General features: G+C 43.7%; 2 protein-coding genes across 6 annotated transcripts in view; both read left to right on the top strand.

The window, feature by feature from the left end:
- The window catches only part of camsap2b (calmodulin regulated spectrin-associated protein family, member 2b), a 34,605-nt gene extending 32,374 nt beyond the window's left edge, over window positions 1-2,231 (top strand). For all 4 annotated transcript variants that reach the window (XM_086270801.1, XM_086270803.1, XM_086270802.1 and 1 more), the window contains 2 exons: window positions 32-150; window positions 256-2,231. In XM_086270801.1, coding sequence (XP_086126927.1) covers window positions 32-150; window positions 256-552 — 416 coding nt within the window. In that variant the 3' untranslated portion in view covers window positions 553-2,231. The remainder of the gene's footprint in view (window positions 1-31; window positions 151-255) is intronic.
- A 2,099-nt stretch (window positions 2,232-4,330) lies between these two features.
- Window positions 4,331-17,268, top strand: wdr47a (WD repeat domain 47a). Of its 2 annotated transcripts, none has more exons than XM_086273551.1 (17): window positions 4,331-4,553; window positions 5,689-5,858; window positions 6,216-6,299; window positions 6,452-6,536; window positions 7,937-8,068; window positions 8,178-8,354; window positions 8,441-8,952; window positions 9,090-9,207; window positions 10,889-11,070; window positions 12,588-12,833; window positions 12,923-12,986; window positions 13,385-13,542; window positions 13,913-14,082; window positions 14,171-14,341; window positions 14,442-14,573; window positions 14,731-14,949; window positions 15,714-17,268. In XM_086273551.1, the coding sequence occupies exons 2-17, from the start codon at window positions 5,701-5,703 to the stop codon at window positions 15,854-15,856; spliced, it is 2,751 nt and encodes a 916-aa protein (XP_086129677.1). In that variant the 5' UTR covers window positions 4,331-4,553; window positions 5,689-5,700; the 3' UTR covers window positions 15,857-17,268. The 2 variants fall into 2 exon arrangements, with proteins under 2 accessions (XP_086129677.1, XP_086129678.1); XM_086273552.1 differs by lacking the exon at window positions 4,331-4,553 and adding an exon at window positions 4,572-4,692.
- The last annotated feature ends 67 nt before the right edge of the window (window positions 17,269-17,335 follow it).

Consider the following 17,335-nt stretch of genomic DNA (forward strand, 5'->3'; position numbering starts at 1 on the left):
GCAGTCTCACGCTTGTGCGTTGTTCCCACAGGACCTAAACTTTATAAGGAGCCCAGTGCCAAGTCCAACAAGCACATCATCCAGAACGCCCTGGCTCACTGCTGCCTGGCTGGCAAAGTCAATGAAGGGCAGAAAAACAAGATACTTGATGTATGTTTTGTATCTGTGTGTATAAATATATTTTTCCTGACTAAAAAGAGCGTAACAAACCGTAATGAGATGTTTTTTTGTTTTTCTTTTAATTTGCCACCATAGGAAATGGAGAAATCTGAAGCCAACAACTTCCTGGTGTTGTTTCGCGATGCCGGCTGCCAGTTCCGGTCCGTTTACACCTACTGCCCTGAAACCGAGGAGATCACCAAACTGGCCGGCATCGGCCCGAAAAATATTACAACAAAGATGATCGAAGCTCTGTACAAGTACAACTCCGATAGGAAGCAGTTCAGCAAGATCCCTGCCAAAACTATGTCCGCCAGCGTGGATGCCATTACCATCGCCAGCCATCTGTGGCAGACCAAGAAACAGGGCACGCCCAAAAAACACCCCAAGTAGTGCCCAGATTGGGTTGGGCAGCATCTGGATGTGCTCCGTCGGAGCAAAAACACAGGACTTTGCGGATTTTGCTCTTTTATTGACATTCCCACTTTTAGAAATCACAACTGGAATGTAAGAACACGGGTGGGCCTCAGATTTACTTTCACAAAATCAGAGCTGGCTGTAACCATTTGGACAGCTTCAAACGAGCCCCAAGTGTGTACTCGTCAGCACGTGCATCAATGTTCTCATGTGCCAAAACAAAGAGAGAGATGGAATAAAATATTAAGAGGCGAACCAATGCCTTATCTAGTTGAACCACTGAAGCACTGAATGTCACGCCTCTGAAAGAGGCCGTTTGGTTTCTCTGAGTTGATCATGTGTGGCCTTATGCTTGTTTTGTGTCAGACGAACACACCGTGAGTGTTAACGTTATTTTGTCACCGCCTGTTGCGGCACAGATGAGGGATCAGCTTACCCCCCCCTCCGCCTCCCCATCTTTGATCAGAGGCATGTAATTTTTTTTGTTTGTTTGTTTTTTGTACACGTGACTGAAAAACTTCTAGACGGTTAAATTTAGTGTCTGTGTGTGTTCGAATGAGCGTGTGTGTGTGTGTATAGTGAAGTGCCATGAAGAGTGAGGGTTCAAAATACCTCAGCTGGTGATTGCACTTACTTTCCGAATAAAATGATGAGATTATCGAGCATGTGCAGTACCATCAAACTGTTCTGGAAAGCACCTGCAATAGGCTCTTAATTTATTTCAGTGCGATTTCGATGCTTTGAAGATGATTTTTAAAAAAAGGCGTCTTAGATTTTATTCAGAGAAACATAATATGCTGTACCTGTATAAGTTAAATTAGTTTGTATATAATGGCAGTTCCATTAAAGATGAACAAGTCAGCTTGTGGTAGCTTTTTGAGTAGCTTTTATAATTTATCACGTGCGTGTCGGTATGTTGTCGTTCGGGGGCCTTTTGTTGTGCTACAGATGCAAAAAGTGTGACCGCTCAGCAGCGTCGCTGACGAGACTATCGTGAGTATTAGATTAGACGGACATCCCACACTGTGTCATCAGTCTGTGCAATTTAAGAGTGATTTCGAATGCTCGCCGTTGACCATGTTGCATTTGGATCTAACAAACACTACAAATGTCACTTTAATGTGGATAAACTGTTAAAGAGCGTGATCGCCCTCGAGGTCGTCCACAGTTGTAAATAGCACTTGAGGACCCCGTCCACTGTTGTCGAGTCTAATCGAAGATGTTCCCTCTTCAGGACATGCTTATTACATTTCTTTTACGTTACTGTTACATTTTCTTTTTTAAAATCATACGTTCCTTCAGTATGTGTTTACACTGTACAGATATATTTTGGCATATAGAAGTATTTTTTGTAACAACATTTAACTGATGGAAGTGTGTACTAATGGAAGCAGTGCAGATGTTGAAGGAAGTGTGCTGAATGCAAAGTGTAGCTGAGAGTGCGTAAAGTCTCACACAGGCTTTAGTGTGGTATTGTATAAAACCCAGCAAGTATACAGAGAAAACCATAGTATTTTTTTTTTCCAACTCTGAACTCATTTTCTTTTCAATTAACAAACTATGCTCAACTGTTCATGGATCTCTTTTTTTTTTTTGTGGTTGTTATTGTTTTTTCTATTCCTTTGAGCTTTATTAAATGCCAGCTATCAATAATACGTATGGTGTCTCATTACATGTCTGTGTCATAAAATGTGCTTTTTTAAATAAACTATCTGTGCTTGTCTTTGTGACGACTTAAGTAAAGTAAGAGCTGTAAAAATGCTCTTGTCCACAGTGTGATAATGATGAAAGTGCTGTGGGTTCATATGTGTGTGAAGGCAGACTAGGAAGTATGTTTGGCAGTATAGCGCAGTTTGGGGTCATTTGAAAAAGAATGCACTGCTTTGAAAACAAAACAAAATCCATTGGCAGCCAATTGTTTTGCTCTAGTTTGTGCAAAGAATTCGGTAGTACTGGTGGACCCGCTAACTCTGGTACGCTTGGGCAAATCCCAATTCAGCTTCATTGTTCTGGGCTTTGAGCACAGGTCTCACTAAAGGATGTTGAGCCCTCAAAGCTAATGTTTCTGACATTTTGCTCAGAAACATGCACGACTAGTCTGCACGAAGTACTCATTCTAGTACTGCTGCGCTGTTGATGCCCTTATATGGCCCTGTCCACTCTCCCTGTGTGTAATGGTCCACCTCATGGTTTCTCCTGCATCTTTGAGGAGCTGAATAAGCTGCATTTATTATCTTAGCCAGCAGTAGCATGGAAACTATCAAAAAGCAAAAGTAGAGAAAAATCCTTCAGGATAGATAAAGAGAAAAGGAAATATCTGTGGCCAGCACCTGCAAATCCATTCTCTTTTTGGGGGATGTCTTGTTATAACTTTCATTTGCACCAAAGCAGGTGAAATTCACAATTCACAGCAGATTCATAATGGTTTATGCTTCCTAACTGGATAGATCGATATCTCTGAAGTATACCTGTCTTGATGCAGGGCCTTCCTGCAATATTTGGATGGACTTTGTATTTACAGCATGCAATAAAAGAAAGAAGAAGACCGACCAATCTTGCAGGACAAACAGGCCAACATACATTAAAGGTACAATACAGAGAATTAATAGTAATTATATACAGTAAAACGTGGAATCAGTCTTCTTCTTCTTCAACCTTTATGTTTGTGAACTTACCTGGAATCTGAATCAGTGAGGCTTTTTAACAGATAGACCTCAGAAAGTGAAAGTCAACAATATCAGATGTACTTTACCTTCCACCGGTTCCCCTAAGGTTCGTGTCTCCACTTTTATTTATTCTTTATACAAATGAGAGTCAGAACCTCGATCAGGACTGACATATAATCAAATTTGCAGACGACTCAGTGGTCATCTCTCTGCTTCATGATGCAGATCGTGACCCAGTTGTAGATGAATCTCAAGCATGGTGTGGACAGTCCCTTCTAAACATTTAATGTGTTTAAAATGAAGGAAATAGTTACTGATTTTAGATAAGTTGGAGAAGAGGTTGGAGCATATAGTTAAATTGTGTAGCAAAGTGGCAGGTACTGAAGCTAAATGATCCTGACCTCATGTACAGAGGGAGGGTGACCCTTAAGGCAGAAAGGATTTGGGGTGATGGCACACATCCTTTGTTTCAGAGTATCAGCTGTTATCTTCAGGGAGGAGGCATTTTTTCCCTCGGTGCAGAAAAAAATCGATTTAAATTCTCATTTGTTCCTACGACTATTACGTTTTTTAATTATGTGATTTGTGGTTTTTTGGCTTTATACTTTATGTGTGTTATTTATGCTGCTGACTACAAATCAAATGTCCCCCTCGGGGATAATAAAGCTTGTCTTGATCTTGAAAGCCATCTCAACCTGCACTGCATGTCATGCATGTTGCACAGACCACCAGAGGACCTCAAACACATCATCTTAATGCAGATGCTGTTAATTTCCGCCTTAACTGAAGTAATTAATTTAATTAATAGATTGATTTCTTTTTTTAAAATTATTATCTTTTTTTATAGATAGATACGTCCCGTATACTAAAGGGGTCACACATGGTTTATTTATTCTTTTTCCTTTAAATATGTGTCTTTACGTTCAAGAAGGCAACAATAAAAAAGCCTCACTGTATGCACACCTTCCCTTCACAAAATGCCATTATCTCTATAATACACTGTTTAATGCTGCTGATTGTGTGAAGTTTGGCTGTTTGCTGGGTGGGTGGATGGATGGATGGATGGGTGGGTGGAGGCGGTGCCCCTGCAGGCAGCAGACAGGCAGGCAGGCTGGGCAACAAACAGACCGCAGAGAAACATCCAGCAAGGAGGGGACACCGTCAGAGACCAGGAGGAGGAGGGAGGGACCGACAGACACCGAAACAAACGGCGCTGACAATACCGCACCGGTACCGTCGTGACAGCGGCTGTGGGCAGCACGGAGCGGCGTTGAGGGCCAGCGTTTTCATCCCCTGTATGTTCAGAAACAGGTGAGGGTAATGGCAGCACGGCGGAGGGTTACTGTGGTCGGTGGGGACGCTGTCAGTGAGCACCCCGCCCGCCCAGCTAACTAGCGGATGATGCCTCTCTCCCCTCGGCCTGGCTGAAGCTAGTCAGCCAGTGAAATTGGTCAGCTTTGTATGAGCTCTGTCACTAACTAGCTGTTTGATGGTTTTGCCATAATCCGGAGGCTGGATCCAGGACCTATATAAAGCTAACAAGTAGCCTAAGCTTCTTATGCTGTTTGACTTGTGGCTTAGTGCCAGTGTTATTAGCTAGCCATCTCTCAGGCTAGCTTAGCGGTACTGCAGTGCGTGCGTGTGTTTGTGTGCCTGGCTGTGATTATCTGGAGTTTTATAAATGAAATCTCTCCGATCTCGACAGACAGCCATCAGTACACCAGAGGCTACATAGTATCACGACAGTCATATAACGTGCTGTTTTCTCCAGTGTAAACACAACCTCTGAGGCGGCACCTTAATGTTTTGACTTCAAACCTCTGTTTTGCCTGGCTTGTATGTTTTAGCGTGTTTAACACATTTACACAGACTGGCACACAATGACCTCTGTTTTTTTTTTTGTTTTTGTTTTTTGTTTTTTTGGAAGACTTAATGCAAACCTGTAATCTCAGTCTTAAAATCTACTTTTTACAAGCTTCTGCATTTGTTTTGCCTGCTAAAAAAAAGGCCCTAAATTAGTTTCATGTTTCATCCTGAAGTCACGGTGCCTGGCGATGCATTAAAACTAATCCTACTATTTTATCCTCAGGAGGTGGACAGTGTTACCCAGAATCCAGTTAATATAATATCCAAAGCAGTGAGATTTGTTCTTTTCAAAGAGAATGAATCTTCTTCTTTTGCCTGCTCCCTTTAGCAGCTCCTCTTCCTCCATCTCATCCTGTCGCCACCATCCTCCTCTATCACGCCTACTCTGCATGTCCTCAGTTACTATATCCATGACTACACTACATCCTGTAGTTTTCCTCCTTTGTCCGATATAGCCACGATCCCTCCTCTGCATATGTCCAAACCATCTCAGCCTTGCCTCTAACTTTGTCCATGGTTTTCACTCCCAACATTTTTTTAATCATTTGTGTTTTGCTTTTTTTCATCCTGTAACTGGCAGCCCGTCGTCACAATGACAGCAGAGGAAACCATAAATGTGAAGGAGGTGGAGATCATCAAGGTGATCCTGGACTTTCTCAACTCCAGGAAGCTGCACATCAGCATGCTCGCTCTGGAGAAAGAGAGCGGCGTCATCAACGGGCTCTACTCAGACGACATGCTCTTCCTCAGGTAAGTGAACTCAGTGGTCACTCTGTACAGACTAGATACAGGTGTGTAAGAATTACTGTGAAGTAGGAGCAATGGGAAACTGTTCCAGTCAGTCCAGTAAGTTTAGTGTTTCTGATGGCATCTTCTATGGTGAGGATAGTGTAACACTGCACCTCCACACTGGATGTTTGAGTGCTGCTTTGGAAGTAAGCCAGTCTGCTGAATCTGAGTATTAAAATACATTTTAGTGGTTCACCAAATAGTGTCAAGTTTCTGTTATACGCTGTCATTTTGTTGTAGTAAACACAAGATATTCAAAAAACCCTTATGTTACCGTGAGTCTTCTCATTCATAGGTCACATAAATATTTTGTTTCAGGCAACTGGTCCTCGACGGGCAGTGGGATGAGGTCCTGCAGTTCATTCAGCCTCTGGAGTGCATGGACAAGTTTGACAGAAAAAGGTGAGGCTTCCTATTCTTTTATTGCAGCTTTTCACATATTCAGTTCATTTTACCTATTTGACACTTTGTCGCTGATAACTAAAACAAACAGGCGATGTAATGTTTTCCTAAGTGTATGTAAAAATAGTAAAAGGACTGAATTTTGCCACCAGGTTTCGTTACATCATCCTCAAGCAGAAGTTTCTGGAGGCTCTGTGTGTGAATAACGCCATGTCTGCAGAAGACGAGCCACAGCACGTAAGTCAGAAAACTAAAGACTGTCATCAAAACCTGCCAAACAAAACCTGAATTTCCAACCTTTATAGCAGTCACGTGTTGTTAGGCTGTGAACAAGGTGGGCCACTGTCAAGATAAAAACAGGTAAAAACTGTTTGTAATGTGTATTGTTTGAAAAGGAAACCGTGGAAGTCTGCTTAAAAGCTCTCTGCTTATAAGTGGGTGGGTTATGTGTGTGGGTCTGTGTTTAATGGTGGCAGCACTGACATTTAAGGAGTGACTGATGGCCACACTGCGGTCAGAGGTTATCTGGATTAAGCTCTTTATTTGCTCCTTTGATGAAGTTGTTTGCTGTTGTGGATAAAACACTTAACAAAGATCATCTGTCCACCTGTGACAGCTGATTATGACTGTTTTCTCCCTCCTTGTTCTGGATCGCGTACACCAGTAGGACAGCGTTAGGAACAAGGATCAGGAACACATACTTTATAGGCTAATGCTACGGTGGTACAGTGGTTAGCACTGTTGCCCCCCAGCAAGAACGTTCGGGGTTTGACTTCGCCGGCCGGGGGCTTTCTATGTGGCGTTTGCATGTTCTCCCTGTGGTTGTGTGGGTACCTCGGCTTCCTCCGACATCATGTTTGGTTAATAGGTCGTAGTTACAAATGAGAGCATGAATGGTGGTCTGTCTCGATGTGTTAACCCTGCGATGGACTGGCAGCCTGTCCAGTGAGTACCCCACGTTTTGCCCAGTGACAGCTGGATTGGGTAAAAGGAAAATAGATGGCTGGATTTCTTGGTAATAGATGGGTTATTACATGTACCAGACCAAAAGAGTCCAGACATATTTAACTTTCAGAGCCTTTTTAAATGTTTTGCAGAAATAATATGTACATAATAAAATATTCACATTGTCATAAACTCCCCTGCTGAGGCTATAAAAGATTCATATGAGAGATGATTCTAATTTCTCTGTTAGTCCTAATTGCTAATAATTTGAAGTCAGACACACACTATTTTGTATAATCAGACAACCAGACTTGCATGAAAACTCCATCTATCCTCTCAAATTAGACTAGCTGTGAGTCTGCTGTAACATGATGTAGTTGTGGATGCTGCCTGTGATGCTTTGTCGGAGCCATCGTGTCCTGTTAAACTGGATTAGCTCACACTTCTTTGGACATCTGTGCATATCGTGTACTAGTGAGCATGCTCACAGTTAATATTGTAGCTGGGGGTGTGTATTACTTGTGTAACGGGCCTGATTGTGTGCTGGTGGTGATTTTTCAGCGCGTGGCAGTGCGAGAGGGCAAAAACCAAAACAATAGTGTGCTCTTTGAGAGAAGATTGATTCTGTTTTTTAGAGGAATCGTCTCCTTGATCATCTGTTACATAAAAATATATATTTCATGTGTTTTCAGCTGGAGTTCACCATGCAGGAAGCTGTCAAATGCCTCCACGCCCTGGAGGAGTTCTGTCCGTCTAAAGACGACTACAGCAAGCTGTGTCTGCTCCTCACACTCCCTCGCCTCACAAATCATGCTGAGTTCAAGGCACGCAGTCTGCTGTTACAGAATAAGACTTGCATAATATCGAAGCAGCAGGAGGAAACTGTCTATGTATTTTCTTTTGTGTCTCATTTCTCTGTTGGCGTCCCCTCAGGACTGGAACCCGAGCACGGCCAGAGTTCAGTGTTTCGAGGAGGCCTGCACCATGGTGGCCGAGTTCATCCCCGCAGACAGGAAGCTGAGTGAGGCTGGATTCAAGGCCAGCAGGGATCGACTATTTCAGCTGCTTCTCAAGGGAGTCCTCTATGAGTGCTGTGTCGAGTTCTGCCAGGTGTGAAACGCTAAAATTTAACGTAAAGACTGCGGCCTGAGTGAGTTTGTGCCTCTAACCGGTCTTTCTCGGACGCTTATGTGCAGAGCAAAGCGACGGGCGAGGAGATCACAGAGAGCGAGGTCCTCCTGGGCGTCGACATGCTGTGCGGTAACGGCTGCGACGACCTGGACCTGTCGCTGCTCTCCTGGATGCAGAACCTCGCCCAGACCGTCTTCTCCTGCGCCTTCGAACAGAAGCAGCTCAACATCCACATAGACCGCTTGGTCAAGCCTGCTAAGACTGGCTACTCTGATCTCCTCACCCCGCTCATCAGCAAACTGTCGCCATACCCCTCCTCCCCCCTTCGCCGCCCGCAGTCCGCTGACACCTACATGTCGCGCTCCTTGAACCCAGCGCTGGACGGGCTGTCCTACGGGCTCTCCGGCCAGGATAAGCGAGCGAGCGCCGGGGAAATAGCGCCGGGTAAAGGGGTCTCTCCGATGTCCCACTCGTTTGCCAACTTTCACTACCCGGGAGCAGGAGGGCAGAGCTTGAGCAGGAGTCTCATGATGGAGAGCTCCGACTGCCACAGCATCTTTGAGGAATCCCCTGAAACGTAAGAGCTTAGATTTGGAGCTTAAACAGATTTCCTGTCTCTAAATCTTTTCCTAGAGATACAAAAAGGGAGCAAGATCCATTATTGATGTTGATTTATTTGATTGATTTTCTGGGGTTTGTGTTTTCTCGGTGAAGGTCGAGGACAGACACACCTGTGGATAAGATGATGGGCTCAGCTGGAGCCCAGAACACGCGTCCTGCCTCAGCTCCGGGCGAAGACGCTCCGTCAGCTGGTTCTGCTGACAGGAATGAGGTAAACATCAGCGACTTTTGCTTTTTGAACTGGTTAGGCCTGTTGCATGCGAACACATTTCCAAACAAGTGCTGTGTTTTATTAAGCTTCCCTAATTGTTTTCTTTCGTTAATGGGTGTTGCCTACAGTACCAGTTCCGATTAGTCTGTATTTGGTATTTTAGTCTTTCTTCACTTCTGATTGGCAGCCCAGGTTTTGTTATCTAGTGTGGATGAGAGTGCATTAAGGAAATCGTACATACACATTTGTATTATGCTTTCTAAAGTCATCACTAGCTATTTAAACATTAATAATATGCTCTGTAACGATCGCTTTGTGTAACCAATGAGGCTGGTGGATCCAGGTCATGATCCGGGGTCAGTGGGGACATGTGGCTCGAGAGCCTAGGAGCACAGCCACAAAAATGATTCATCAGTGCCCTCGTGTTGCCCGTAAACACATCGTGAACACAGTATCTGTGTCTGTCTGTCACATGGTTTCTATTCTGGGGCCTCTTGTGCAGCTCAGTGTGAAGCTGGTGCTTTCCTCTGCCTTCCCCGTCACCTTGGAGACACACAAAGAGGCCAGAAACAGAAGCAGACTTTGGGACCTCTGTGATCTCACAGTCACGTCCCTGCCCTCTCTTCCTCTCTGTTCTCTGTCCCTTTTCCAAGCTGGCGCGATGCCAGCGTCTCTGTCCTCCCCCCCAACACCCGGTAGGTCTGTTCCCATCAGATTGCGAGGACAGGAAGCAGAGGACAGAGGGGGGAAATGATCTGTCCTCAGCTCCCTGTCTGACCCCTCCTTCCTCCACTGATACCTGAACTGGCGCGGAGCAGGGGTCACATGATCACACTTCTGCCTTTGAGCAGTGTTGAAGCTGCCTGGTGTGGCTTGGTTTGTGCAGCTTTTTCTTTTAAAGCGTTACATTAGAACAGTTTGCATTGTTTCTGCGTGAGTTTGGATGTCCACTGTAGAGATGCATTATGTTGAATATAATGGAAAGTACATGTCAAAAAAAGTAATTTGTTTTTGGCTGATATTTCGACCCGGTTACTAGTTTTTAGATCAAACTGCTCTCAACAAGTTTTGTGATTTCATTTTTTTCTTGAAAGTTTTTTTTTCTTTTACTCCTCAGCTGTTAAAGGCTGCTGGTGTATTATTGTCACCTTACTGGGCGGGGGGCGTAATCACCCAAGTTTGTGAATACGGTAACTCAAGGATGAGGCGACCTAGGATCTTCAGATTCATACCCTAGAATCTCAGTGACCTTTTCAGTCAGAGGTCATGATTTCTGGAGCGCATCGCTGCATAGTCTTCACAAATTCAGTGTACTTGAGAAGGCAGACATCTGTGACATCAGCTGATCTACAAAACTGTGCAATTCACAGTGAAACAATCTGAATGGAAATCTGATTTCACATTGAACTGAACCTTTAAAATGAATGAAGCAGTAGAAGAAAGTCACGGTTGATGAGTAGCTTCATCAAAGCCACCATCATCCTGTAAACTTCATTATGGTGATCCTCTGCGACGGCAGGCCGGGTCAGGTCTGGTGGAAACACATTTTGATTTCATGGTTAGTTGCAACACCATGTTTTACAGGTTATCCCTTCAATTGTGTGCAACATGATGCAGCTCAATAAAAAGAAAGGTATAAATAATGTGCTTCTAATATTAAATATTTATGCTTCATTCCCAGCTTCGTGACTCAACAGAGAAGTATGAGGAGTTTTATCGCCAGCGCCTCCGCGTGCAGCAGCACCTGGAGCAGAAGCAGCAGCAGAGGCAGATGTACCAGCAGATGTTGCTGGAGGGAGGGGTCCAGCAGGAGCCCCCGCCCAGCGACATGCAGCACAGCCTCACAGAGAAGTTCCTCAACAGGTACGAACGCAGCGAACGAAATGACTTAAATGCTCTTTGCAAGATGAGGAATGTGCGTTCTCTGTTTGCACATTCAGCCAGAGGTGTGGTTCACACAAAGAAACAAAAGCAGACGCATAGACATGGACGGGTGGCGTCTACTTCAGCACTATAATCATGCTGTTTACAAGATCTTTTATTTGTTGAAGCTCATCCTTTCATTCACATAAACTTTCTTATTCTAAAGTCCCGTCCTGCTTTTTTGTATCAAGTCAGCTGAGTCAGCTAAACTGCTGACTCAGCCTCCGCAGGTAACGGCCTGATTTTCAGGGCTTCCTGTTGGGTTTTTGGATATTCAGGCCAAGACTTCCTGTTTAGTCTGCCGGCCATTGTTTTCAAATGTGGATAAAGTGATAAAAGTTAATAAAGCAGATTCTCCATTAAGCATTAGTCAAGTTTGAATTTGAGCAAATGCAGTCTGCCTTTAGCTCGACTTTATGCCTGCACATGACCAAAACCTTCAAATGTTATCGGTCATTAGAGCCTAACAGATGATAAATGGAAACCAGAAAGCTTCCAATACTAAAAATTTTGCTTGCTTGCAGATTCTTCTTATTCATATACAGATATGTGTCTGTAGACTGCATAACCAAAGCATTTTAAAAACTGAATTCTTGTTATTTCTTGTTATATGCAGTTGATTTATTCATTTAATCTCATCCAGCAGCTATATATATATAGCCCTGCAGTTGTTTCACTGTAAACACGTGAAGGGTTGGGTTGTACCAACAGTGCAATGCAGTAGCTTAAACTGGGGAGAATGGACCAGATCCCCAAAATGAGACTTCATCTCACAGTTCGGGGAAATATGGTACAGACAGCTGTTCAGTCGTATGGCGCACTTGTCATGGTAGTTGTGGGACAGCTTGCTGAAGTGAAGCCTGCATGACATTGACCGTCGTATAACAGCAGAGGAGCAGCTGTCAGAAAAGGTTAACATATTAAGGCTCTTAAAAACGACGAGTCCCATGTGGATTCGCTTGCATGGCACACCCCCTCCTGTCTATACTGCACCATCTGCTCTAATCAGCTACAACATAACACATGGGACCACCACCTCATGTGTGTTTTTGTTGTACACAATATTAGACACAGTTTCCTCTCAAAACTGCAGTAGCATTATGTTATATGTATATTTTTACTGTATGTTCTCTAACCACAAAACCACTTCAGTTAGCTTCAGCTCAGTGATTAAAAATGAGGTGACAAAATAGTTTTGTTTTGTTTTTTCTTCTAGCGGGACAAAAGCTCTTTGATTTGCCCTCAGAGACATCCTCCCCATCCTCCCCATCCTCCCTCTCCCAGTCTACGTAGCACTCTCCATTATTCACAAGGCTAGCTGTGAATAATTACATTAATATTTGAGTTTTCCTTTGTAGTTCTAACCAGGCTGTCGGCCTGCAGGTACAAGTCTTTAGTAGAAAGAAGAAAACAAGTTGCCTCTTTGGAGACAGAACTCGTGTGTTTGGTTGTTGCAGGTCCATCCAGAAGCTGGAAGAGCTCAACGTGGGGATGGAGAATTTGGGAGAAGAGGTAAAATCTCTGACGCAGCAGTGTAATGGCAACGGGAACACGCCCGCCTCCGAGGACAATAACAACCCTCCGTCTGTAACCCCCGAGCAGAGCCGGACCCAAGGGGGAGGGGTGCTCAGCAGCACCCCGCAACGCACCGTAGGGGGTCGGCCTGTGCCGCCTCCAAATGAGTCCCCTGTCGCCACAATGAGGTTTGTGAGTTTGCTTTTGTTTGTTTTTGTTTTTTAAACCTGCTTGTTGAATTACTGGCCCCTGTTTTTTGTTTGTTTGTTTTTTACAGTGGGCAAAAACCAAAAGGAGGCCAACAAGGTGACTCTCCAGGCTCTTTATCCCGAATTAAAGAGGTAGGGACGGACACACACACACACACACACACACACACACACACACACACACACACACACACACGGTGACAGCAGAATGACAGCCGTCATTAGAAATAACAGTTATGACAGACCTGGTGTTAATAATCAGTTTCAGGTTGTTACTCAGGTGTTACCCTTAGTTTAGCTCTGACCTTGTGTGGTGTGATTTTAAAGTTCAGCACATTCTCTGTTGTTTACATTGTACTTTAAAATGATCCAGTGTAATGCTAATTTGGCTAAGCGGATTATAACAGTTTTATCTGAATGGCAGTGATGTCACAGCAGTATGCATGTCATAGGGTAGAGAAGATCAGATGAGATTACGGTGCTGTAATCTCATTGCTAATGTGTGTTTTTCGTATATGGCGTGTTTTCAGGGTGACAAACCAAAAAGCCTGTTTGTACCGGTGCATTCTTTGGAAGACACTCAGGCTATTCGAGCCGTTGCCTTTCACCCGTCTGGAGCGCTGTACGCTGTGGGCTCCAACTCCAAAACGTTACGCGTGTGCGCTTATCCAGAGACGCTCGACACGAGGTAACAAAAATCAAAAAAGTGAATGTTAAATGTTAACAGATGTTCTCTTTTCCATTTTTTTTTTGTTTAGTATGATCCATCACATCTCTGTTAAAACCCATCTTTTTGTTTCTGATCCTTTAAAATATGAGTGAAAAGTAGACTTTTTAGTACCTTTTAATGACCACATAACAGCCAGCAACTAGATGTGCAATACACATTTTTCCCTAGCGACTGGTGGTTGCCATGTGGTCACTGATCTGTCAGTTAGCTTATAAACCTCTCTTCCATATTAGTTAAAGTTAGTGTGTAAATAGTTGGAAAGTTCAAACCAGTAACTGTTTATTTTCATCTCTGCATACAGTAGCTGACCACCTTTTCCTCTCCTCAGTGGTTCAAGTCCAACAAAGCAGCCGGTGGTTCGCTTTAAGAGGAACAAACACCACAAAGGGTCCATCTACTGTGTGGCCTGGAGCCACTGTGGGCAGCTGCTGGCTACAGGCTCCAATGACAAATATGTCAAAGTGCTGCCTTTCAGCGCAGAAACGTGCAACGCCACAGGTAAGTGTCCTCAGCGTGAATGTGTGGTGGTCGTCCCGTTTGTGGCATTGCCAGTGTTCTCATTTTTGTTTATTTTTGTGCATCCTAGGCCCAGACCTGGAGTTTAGTATGCATGACGGTACCATAAGAGACCTGGCCTTCATGGAGGGGCCTGAAAGTGGAGGAGCCATCTTGATCAGTGCCGGGGCCGGAGACTGTAACATCTACACCACAGACTGCCAGAGAGGACAGGGTCTGCACGCCCTCAGTGGACATACAGGTAACTGCTCCATCCCTCCATCTGTCCAGCACAAATCAAAGTGGAAGTCAGAGAGAGTAAGGATGATGCTGAAAGTGGACAATGTGTAATCTCTCTTCAGGACACATCCTGTCTCTGTACACGTGGGGAGGCTGGATGATCGCTTCCGGCTCTCAAGATAAGACGGTGCGTTTCTGGGACCTCAGAGTGCCCAGCTGTGTGCGGGTAGTGGGAACTGCTTTCCATGGCTCAGGTTTGGCTCGCATCATGTGTTTCACCTCTTAATATAGCAAGTGTTTGGGAATTGTGAGCCAAGATACCAGAAATAGTAAATGTTATCATTGGTTCTGTTGTTCTCGATTTGAAAATAATGACAGTTCATACAACGACACCCCTTCTTTACTACACAGGGAGTCCTGTTGCCTCAGTCGCAGTTGATCCTAGTGGCCGTCTCCTAGCAACAGGACAGGAAGATAGCGCATGCATGCTGTATGACATCAGAGGAGGACGCATCGTCCAGGTGTACCGGCCGCACACCAGTGACGTTCGGTCCGTTAGGTTTTCCCCTGGAGCGCACTACCTGCTCACTGGTTCCTATGACACAAAGGTTGTGGTCACCAACCTCCAAGGTATGTCTACCTTCAGAGCGCATACAGTGGTTGCATCTGGATATGATGTGGTATAGCTACAATAGTTAAAACATCTGTAACAGCACTTAATTCAATAGAATCACTTCAAACAAAGTTTAAAAATGTTTCATTAAAAAGCCACTCTTGTTTGATCACTAACATCTGGGGAAAAAAACAATCTTTTGAGTCTTAATAATCAGAAGTAATTGTAATAATAATAATTATAATGATGATGATAAGTATGCCTGTTTTATAGAAGGTTTCCCCACCTCCTTAAATAAAATATAAATTAAAAGGATGATTGTGAGATTGGCTCCAGGTCTGCCACTAGAGGGGACTGAGTTACATCATAGGTGCATCACATTTGGACGTGTCCAAGTTTTAACCATTGAGCTGTAGATTCGAGGTGAAGTTGGAAGAATTTGGAGGTAATACTCCTTTATCATTATTCCATTCATTTTGTGCAATGTCCCAACATTAAACAACCCAGAGCAGGATGCTACCACCAGCATGTTTGACAGCTGGTACAGTGTTCTTAGGGTTGAACGCCTCCAAATATACTGCACCTCTTGTCACTGTGGCCAAATAACAATCTTTGTCTCGTGTGACGGTAAAGAGTTTGGTTTGTCCATGTGGGCAGCTAGTTAAGATGTCGCAGATCCTTTAACACCACATATTAAAAGATTTAAGAGTGTATGTATATATTTGAGGCCACATGTTAGCGCGTGTCTGATGGTTTTCTGCCTCCTCCTCCGTCTCTCTAGGTGACCTGACCAAACAGCTGCCTCTGACCGTGGTGGGAGAACACGGTGACAAAGTGATCCAGTGCCGATGGCACACACAAGACCTGTCCTTCCTCTCATCCTCTGCTGATCGCACTGTCACACTTTGGACACACAATCCATAACACACACACACTTGTATGCGCACACACACACACACACACACACACATACACACAGAGCCAGTTGTTTCTATCTGACACATTCCCCTAAAATATTACTGCTCCTCTGCATTGTAAACACTGACCCACCCTTACACACACACACACACACACACACACTCATAGGTACACAAACTGGTGAACAAGCCTTTCCCTCCTGTCTGTAGTAAAGCAAATGGGACTCACACCTGGGACACATCAAAAACACACTTGTTGCATGTTCTCCTTTCTTGATCACCACACTGAGGAGTAAAACTGCAGGATTCTTCGTCGTTCTTCGTCCTGTAATTCGCCCTGCGTTTTTGCTCTCTGCTCACACCAATCAGTTGCTGCATGTCCTTTTTCCTAAAGGGATGAGTAGGAGAGACAGGACAGGAGTGCTTTGTTCATGATGGTGCCTTCCTTGAGTTCTCAGTTTCCATAACAAAAAACAAAAAATCAAAAAATGGTCCTTTTTTTAATATCAAATTTTGTTAAGTCATTTTGAGAATCATACATTCCTCTTTTTGCATATCATTATTTTTTACAGCTGGTGAGACGCTGCTATTGTTTAAGAAAGACAAAAATTTGATGTAAAATGTAGTTTTTCCAGTGTTTCAGTAGTGAGCTTTTCCTCTCGGGAGGCCGAATCTATGGAAGTCAGGCTATCTCGTGCTTCCCCGTGGGGTGTCTAACATTACTGTATGCACTGTATTACTGCAGCTCCAACTGTGTAAACGAGCTAGTGTGTTTAAATTTAAAATCAATGTTTGTTTTTTTGTTTTCTTTCTTTTTTTTTTTGCGCTGAAGCTGTTCTGGTGTCTTTGCAGTGGCTTGCTCGTTACTATGTTAGTATCAAAGGGAAGTACAGCATGTGATTATTGGTTGGGCGCCCTTGCATACAGTTTGGATTTGGCTGTGTTCAAAAGCTTTGGCTTGTCTACTGCTGTGTGTGTGTAATGTCAGTAGATGGCAGTCTTTTCCCCAAACAAGGGTCTGACCGTATGCACAATGGATTCTGGATGGACGCACGGGTGTTTTGATATTTATTTAGAACCAGTGTTTGGGGCATATGCATATTATTTTATTTTTTATTTTAACCTGCGCACTTTGTCCTTTTAACATCGTCTTCTAATATTGACTTACTTGCAGAGATGCATATTTAAGTTTATATGTTAATGTATAGTATATATTATTTTAACAATGAAGGCCAAACTAATACGTACATAGATGTATTTATTTCAGTTGTGTTTATGTATGTACAGTTAGTTTGTTTTTGAAATGCTAGTGGCTCTTGTATTAAGCCTTGTTTTTAAAAGTGACAGATGAGTTCAAGCTAACTGAAGTCTGACTGCTGGTACTTTCAATAAAGTGTCTTTTACACAAACTCTGCATTTTGTGTTTTGCTTTTCTTCTTTGGATTAAATACTTGATGCTGAACATTTTCAAATAAGTCACGATGGC

Source organism: Aulonocara sp. 'chitande type north' Nkhata Bay, linkage group LG18 (genome assembly GCF_057382095.1).
Source record: "Aulonocara sp. 'chitande type north' Nkhata Bay isolate Kocher_YH1m ecotype deep benthic linkage group LG18, A_spYH_male_GT1.1, whole genome shotgun sequence".
Taxonomy (NCBI): Eukaryota; Metazoa; Chordata; class Actinopteri; order Cichliformes; family Cichlidae; genus Aulonocara; species Aulonocara sp. 'chitande type north' Nkhata Bay.

Bases quoted from the DNA above. Each gene is read 5' to 3' on its own strand.
- wdr47a (XM_086273551.1), top strand. From the start codon at position 5,701: ATGACAGCAGAGGAAACCATAAATGTGAAGGAGGTGGAGATCATCAAG. The intron at 6,537-7,936 runs GTAAGTCAGAAA...ATGTGTTTTCAG, and splicing joins CAGAAGACGAGCCACAGCAC to CTGGAGTTCACCATGCAGGA. The intron at 14,083-14,170 runs GTAAGTGTCCTC...TGTGCATCCTAG, and splicing joins AGAAACGTGCAACGCCACAG to GCCCAGACCTGGAGTTTAGT.